This window comes from Tachysurus vachellii, chromosome 24 (assembly GCF_030014155.1).
Source record: "Tachysurus vachellii isolate PV-2020 chromosome 24, HZAU_Pvac_v1, whole genome shotgun sequence".
NCBI lineage: Eukaryota > Metazoa > Chordata > Actinopteri > Siluriformes > Bagridae > Tachysurus > Tachysurus vachellii.
The window spans coordinates 1,882,988-1,890,455 of record NC_083483.1 but is presented as its reverse complement, the minus strand read 5'-3'; the positions used below and the strand labels follow the sequence as shown (position 1 = coordinate 1,890,455).

General features: G+C 43.2%; 1 protein-coding gene across 1 annotated transcript in view; it reads right to left on the bottom strand.

Annotated features, from left to right (window-relative positions):
• The window catches only part of abcb6a (ATP-binding cassette, sub-family B (MDR/TAP), member 6a), a 14,722-nt gene extending 9,410 nt beyond the window's left edge, over window positions 1-5,312 (bottom strand). Inside the window, exons 1-5 of the mRNA XM_060860384.1 lie at window positions 5,160-5,312; window positions 3,587-4,116; window positions 2,378-2,518; window positions 1,475-1,664; window positions 565-657 (exon numbers count right to left, since the gene is read on the bottom strand). Coding sequence (XP_060716367.1) covers window positions 565-657; window positions 1,475-1,664; window positions 2,378-2,518; window positions 3,587-4,102 — 940 coding nt within the window. The 5' untranslated portion in view covers window positions 4,103-4,116; window positions 5,160-5,312. The remainder of the gene's footprint in view (window positions 1-564; window positions 658-1,474; window positions 1,665-2,377; window positions 2,519-3,586; window positions 4,117-5,159) is intronic.
• Between the last annotated feature and the right edge of the window lie 2,156 nt (window positions 5,313-7,468).

Sequence of the window (7,468 nt, the reverse complement as noted above, 5' to 3'; positions counted from 1 at the left end):
ACGCACACTCTCACGCACGCACACTCTCACGCACGCACACTCTCACGCACGCACACTCTCACGCACGCACACTCTCACGCACGCACACTCTCACGCACGCACACTCTCACGCACGCACACTCTCACGCACGCACACTCTCACGCACGCACACTCTCACGCACGCACACTCTCACGCACGCACACTCTCACGCACGCACACTCTCACGCACGCACACTCTCACGCACGCACACTCTCACGCACGCACACTCTCACGCACGCACACTCGCACGCACGCACACTCGCACGCACTCATTCACACGCACGCACTCATTCACACGCACGCACTCATTCACACGCACGCACTCATTCACACGCACGCACTCATTCACACGCACGCACTCATTCACACGCACGCACTCATTCACACGCACGCACTCATTCACACGCACGCACTCATTCACACGCACGCACTCATTCACACGCACGCACTCATTCACACGCACGCACTCATTCACACGCACGCACTCATTCACACGCACGCACTCATTCACACGCACGCACTCATTCACACGCACGCACGTACCAGCTCCGCCTCCCTGCAGAAACTTCAGAAGGACATAGATGCACACTGTGGTGGCCAGAGTCTTCCAAGGACTTTCTCCTGTCAGTTCATTAACTGGCACACAACAACAAGAGCACAGACATTTAATACACACACACACACATCACGGAGGTGTGTCCCATTCATACTTTGAGCAAGGCGTGTGTGAGAGGTATGCATGTGGTCTGCGAGAGGTGTGTGAGAGGTGTGCGAGAGGCGTGTGTGAGATATGTGTGAGAGGGGTCTTTGTCTGCGAGTGGTGTGTGCAAGAGGCGTGTCTGAGAGGTGTGATAAATGTGAGAGGTGAGAGAGGTGTTTGTGAGAGGTGTGAGATATGTGGGTGAGATATGTGTGAGAGGTGTGATAGATGTGAGAGGAGTGTGTGAGAGGTGTGATAGATGTTAGAGGAGTGTGTGAGAGGTCAGATAGATGTGAGAGGTCAGATAGATGTGAGAGGTGTTTGTGAGAGGTGTGAGATATGTGGGTGAGATATGTGTGAGAGGTGTGATAGATGTGAGAGGAGTGTGTGAGAGGTGTGATAGATGTTAGAGGAGTGTGTGAGAGGTCAGATAGATGTGAGAGGTCAGATAGATGTGAGAGGTGTTTGTGAGAGGTGTGAGATATGTGGGTGAGATATGTGTGAGAGGTGTGATAGATGTGAGAGGAGTGTGTGAGAGGTGTGATAGATGTTAGAGGAGTGTGTGAGAGGTCAGATAGATGTGAGAGGTCAGATAGATGTGAGAGGTGTTTGTGAGAGGTGTGAGATATGTGGGTGAGATATGTGTGAGAGGTGTGATAGATGTGAGAGGAGTGTGTGAGAGGTGTGATAGATGTGAGAGGAGTGTGTGAGAGGTGTGACAAATGTGAGAGGTGTGACCGAGGTGTCCCTCACCTATGTTTTTGTAGTAGACTGGCACGAAGACGTTGATGGCGCGTTCGGCTCCCAACAGGCCGAGACAGAGCAGGACGAGGAGTTGGAGGACGACGCTGCCGCGCGGCCACATGTACGGCACTAGGAGATAAACTTTCTTTCTAAAGTCCCTCCATGCAGACTGGCTCTGTGCTGCGCCACCTAGCAAAGGCTAAACACACTTCCTACATTAGCATGTACTGTTCACAAAGACAACTAAAACCCATGTACAACACAGGCTAAAAAAAACAACACAATTCCTCTGTTAGAACATCTAGGACTTTATCTGAAGTTGCTTTCTAACATATATGAGATATCTCATATCATTCTCGAGCAGCTGAGGCGATTGAGCGACGGATAAAAAACAGTTCTGATGTTAGCATGTGAATACTCAGCATATTTAACATGTGAGACAACAACTCAAACATTAGATTTCTATCTTTGTGGCCAGATAAATCGATTTAGCATTTGTCTCAACAACAGCTAGTCCTTGCTTGTAGCAAACTACTAGTGTGTTTGTATGTTAAACATGTACAATAACAGAAATTTTAAAAAACGTTCAATATCACCTGTGTGCAATATGTCTGTTAGTGTAACTACATACTCGTGGTCTATTTTTATACATTATATTTTTTATATACTGTATATTACATTATGTCTCAATTCTTTTTATATATTTGCATTTTCTTACTCTTTGCTGCTGTAACAGTGAAATTTCCCCATTGTGGGACGAATAAAGGTTTATCTTATCTTATCTTATCTTAACTAGCAATGCTAACGTAGCCATTGACAAAGTAAACATGGCACGAATGCTGTTTAATGAATGTCTACTGTGTGTAGTAGAGGAAAAACAGCATCAACACACACACACACACACACACACACCTGTCCACCACTTTCCACATCACGCTCGTCTTCGTTAATGAGGAGTGTGTAGGGTCTTCGCGGCAGTCCTGGAGCTTTGAGGCCAACAAAGAACAACGTACCACAGCAAATATAGCGAAACAGCCAGAAAGCAAATTCCACCTGTTCACACACACACACACACACACACACACACACACACACACACACACACACACACACACGTCTTATATTTGTCACACTTCTCAGTGTCTAATTTCATACTTTATATTAGCAATGATAATTAATATGCTAGAGCACTAGCTGAAGGTTTCTGTCAGAAGATTCCCTCAGATCATTAAGGTCTGATTTAAAGAAACATTTTGGGAAGATTCCATCCTGAAGAATTAGCTTGAATTTACCTTAAACACTTATGTAAATTAGCTGAAACAGAAGTAAAGAGGCTTTTCTTATATATCTTATATACATGTCAATTTAGAAATTTGTTCCCATGTTGCATTTTCTTTATAATATTCATTTATCCACATTTTCCAAATTTGAAAAAATACAAATTTTCTCCCTCTAAGCTTGTTTACTCAGAGACTAGCTGTGTCACCACAACTAGCTGTAAACTGCTGACTCAGGGGGGCGTGGCCTCACCTCGTCTTTCCTGTCAGACATTTGTCGGGCTATGAGAAAACTTTTCATTAGTTATTATTGAGTTGCTGAGTCATTCCAGCTCAGCTTATTCTGAGTCATGTGTCAAATGCAAACTGACTCGGTTCTTTAATCTGAATCATAGCGTTAATGAGTAATTACAAATTTCTTTTTTCCTTGAACAAGGGTTCCAACTTCCTAAAGGGTTCTACTTGGGTTCTTCTAAGTCAAAAGAGATCCCATTTAGGAAGCTAGAATGGTCAAGCTGCTGAGAAAGCTCTCATTACCTTTAACCCAGTTGAATAGAATGTTCTCTCTAGAACCAAAACAGTTCTCTGGGTTGTTGCTTTGCGGATAAACACCTAAATATCTGACGTAGAAGGCTACAGTGAAAGATAGAACCTTAACCGTACAATAAACCGTTGAGGATATATCACTAGTCAAGACTTTCAGATCCTTCTCAGCAGATTATGTCTATCAAGAAGGAGAACCCATTTAGCAAGCTAGAACTCGTAACCATCTAACAAACCCTTGAGGATAGACCTAAAGTGAATATATTTGGAGGCTCCATCACAATGTATTTGCAGTACTCACCAGCTGCTCTTGGTCCTTGAGCTGCCACCACCACTTGGGACTCTCCCAGGAGACAAATGCCAGGTTCTCAGCGACGAAAGCCGCTGTCCAGTACAGCAGCAGCACGGCACTGTGTCCTCTCGTCCTGTCCTGCACTAGAACCCTCTTCCTCTCAATTCTCAGCAGTACAGTCGCCCACACCCATGCCAGGGTATAGAGACAGCCACAGAGAACCACATACCCTGCCAGCGGGGTGTCCCGTACCATGCGGAATATCATCCAGACCAGGGCCTGAAGGCCCAGTAGCACCGAGAGAGCCAGTTGTAGTTTGTAAAGGCGGGAACGAGGGACGAATCGGGGCTCCATGTCAGTTCCATAGCGAGTGTAGCACACACAGTGGAGGGTGCCGAGAAGGACAGCGAGTGTCCCAAGGACAGAGGGGACAAGTGTGAAGAAGAAGCAGGGCGTAAAGCCACCATCAGTCCACACTCGCTGCAGAGAGACACCGGGCTCGCAGTAACTCCTGAGTTCCACCATTTCCCCTACAAAACCTGCAACAAGAAGATTATTGATTAGTTTCCTTATTACTTTCATAAATACTATGTAAACATCTTCAAATAACTGTTTACTGTTAGATCATTTAGATCATCAACAGAATCTTATAACTTCCTGTGCACATGTTTCTATTTCAACTATAAGGAGTTCAACGTGTGCATCGATATAATGCTGCGAGTCGCCTCGAAACCGGAACTTCTTTCATATCAACACTTTCTGACCAATCAGAATGGACAATTTTTATAAAGATGTGAGCTGTGAGAGTGTGGTTTGGAACACGACCTCTGGTTAAGACAGAGGTTTGGAACATGACCCTCAGGTAAGACAGTAGTTTGGAACATGACCCCCGGTTAAGACAGTGGTTTGGAACACGACCCCCGGTTAAGACAGTGGTTTGGAACACGACCCCCGGTTAAGACAGTAGTTTGGAACACGACCCTCAGGTAAGAGTGTAGTTTGGAACACGACCCCGGTTAAGACAGTGGTTTGGAGCACGACTCTCGGTTAAGACAGTGGTTTGGAACACGACCTTCAGGTAAAAATGTAGTTTGGAACACGACCCCGTTTAAGACAGTGGTTTGGAACATGACCCCCGGTTAAGACAGTGGTTTGGAACACAACCCCCGGTTAAGACAGTGGTTTGGAACACGACCCCCGGTTAAGACAGTGGTTTGGAACACGACCCCCGGTTAAGACAGTGGTTTGGAACACGACCCCCGGTTAAGACAGTGGTTTGGAACACGACCCCCGGTTAAGACAGTGGTTTGGAACACGACCCCCGGTTAAGACAGTGGTTTGGAACACGACCCCCGGTTAAGACAGTGGTTTGGAACATGACCCCCGGTTAAGACAGTAGTTTGGAACACGACCTTCAGGTAAAAATGTAGTTTGGAACACGACCCCGTTTAAGACAGTGGTTTGGAACATGACCCCCGGTTAAGACAGTGGTTTGGAACACGACCCCCAGTTAAGAAAGTGGTTTGGAACACGACCCCCGGTTAAGACAGTGGTTTGGAACACGACCCGACAGTAAACTCACCTTCTATAACGAACAGGAATTCAGTCCTTATAAAGCGAAATAGTCCTCAATAACAGTCAAACTACAAGTGTGTAATAAAGAGAGTCATCTCAGCCCACACAGTGTCAGGGTAACACGCACACGCACGCACACGCACGCACATACATATACATACACACACGCACACACACACTCCATGTGACCAAACATACCGGAAGTAAACATTCACACAAGGACCTACAACCTTTTATTATTCACTCAATAACCTCATAACTAGTCATTCATAACTACTCACAGGTTATCGTTTGCCTTCTAATGATGTGCGTTAGAACCAGAATCAGACATTTGGTGTAAAATCGACCTAATACATCGTTTTGTAGTTCATTCATACGGACTACAAATCCCTGAGGAACCTTGTAGAAGCGTTGACAAATCAGATGCGTCGGTCACATCCGGGCATCCAGCCGTTCCAAACGGCGCAGTAAAACCCTAAGTAGTGCCGGAACCTATAATATCGCGCTACACTGACACACTGTTGAGTAACAGACAATCTTATTGGCTGCATGTTAGCATGAACGCTAAAGGGCTTGACGCTCAGTGCGTTAGCTAGGTTGTTTTTTTAAGTGTTTTTTAAACACGTTAAACAAAAAGAAACACTTAATAACGGAATAATTAAAAAAACAAAGTTAGCATTTTCGGAAATTGACATTAATTTTCTGCGTCGCTCTGACGTCATGACACGAATAATCGAACATTACGTCGCCCCCTAGCGTTCGCGTGGAGCATTGCACTTTGTATTTTTGTTATTCTCTGGAAAAATGTTTTCTGTAAGAAAACACATTTTATTACACGTTTTGTTAAATCTGTTATATCTTATTTTTGTTATAAATCTGTTTGAATATTAGTATCAATATTTCAGCCACACATTAGGGATAGAAACGAAGAATTAGAAATAAAGGCGCATTATTAACACATAAGTATTCAGACTGGATTTCAGTTGAACACTAGAGGGCGCCATTACAACACAGAAGCTTGTAAACACTTGCAAACAACAACAATATAGCAGATTTATTACAAGACTGAGTTACATCTCAATCGAGGAATAAATAGATTAATAAAGTAAATAGTTCAGATATTTTTTCCAATATTCTTCACCATATTACATACTAATAATAATCATTATAGTAATTCTGCACAAATTAGGTGTTCATCGCTCTCTAGATAATCTTTATAAATTAAGAAATAAACATCTGGTAGTTTGAGAGACACACAAAAAAAATCAATTACTATGAAATTATTTTCTGACAGGAATAATAACTCAGAATCACTTGCAGCGAGTCAGAGTCGAGTCATGAGTCAAATCGCAAGTAAACTCTGATTCGATCAAATCGACTCCGAGTCATGCGACAATCTACAGCCTACAAATGCAAAGTCTACATATAATGAGAAAAGTAGATAAAAAAAAAAAAAAATAATAATAATCGGTGTGTGTGTCTGTGTGTGTGTGCGTGTGTGTGTGTGTGTTGGAGAGAGGTCAGCAGAGATAAAGTGACTTGTCATGGCTGTAACAGATAAAAGTTTGGAGGTTATAAAGGTGCCTGAGCAGAAAATCCTGTTTGCAGATCCAGCAAAAATCAGGAACCGAGATCAACGTGTGAATTCGTTCAAACCGGAAAACGTTTCTCCTCTAAACATTTGACAGGAAGACCCCGGAAAGCCAGAACTGTCAGGAGAAAAGAAAAGCAGGATGTTAGAGGAGGCTAATGTCATCATTATTTATTTACTTTTATTGTGGACAAGAAAGATGGAAAATCTGAGAGGAGTTCCTGAGTTCCTTTAAGAGTCTTCAACAGAAATGAAATTGTAAACATTTCTGGGTTTCTTTTTTAAAGACATTGGGAGATTTCTTTAAAGTAGGATTATAATTGATTTTCTGGTAAAGTTTTTTAGGTATAAAGCAAACAAACAATCAAACAACATACGGCTTATATACAATATATACAAACAGCATCTGCTTATATACAATTTCTGTTAGAAAGAAGTAAAATGTCCCAAGGCTCAAGTTACACAATCTGTGGTTACGACTTTAGTCTCTTAATCTCACAGCTACTAATTTTTTTTAATCCACACCAGTGATCCTGTGAGTGCTTTAGCATAAATGATGGACAACCCCAAAGAGCACGCTGGTAACGGTTTTGTGATGCCAGTTAATTATGGGGTCCCTCAAGGATCAGTTCTAGGACCTCTGCTTTTCTCGATATACATGATTCCATTAGGGAACATCATTAGAAGACATGGGATTAGTTTCCACTGTTATGCTGATGATACAC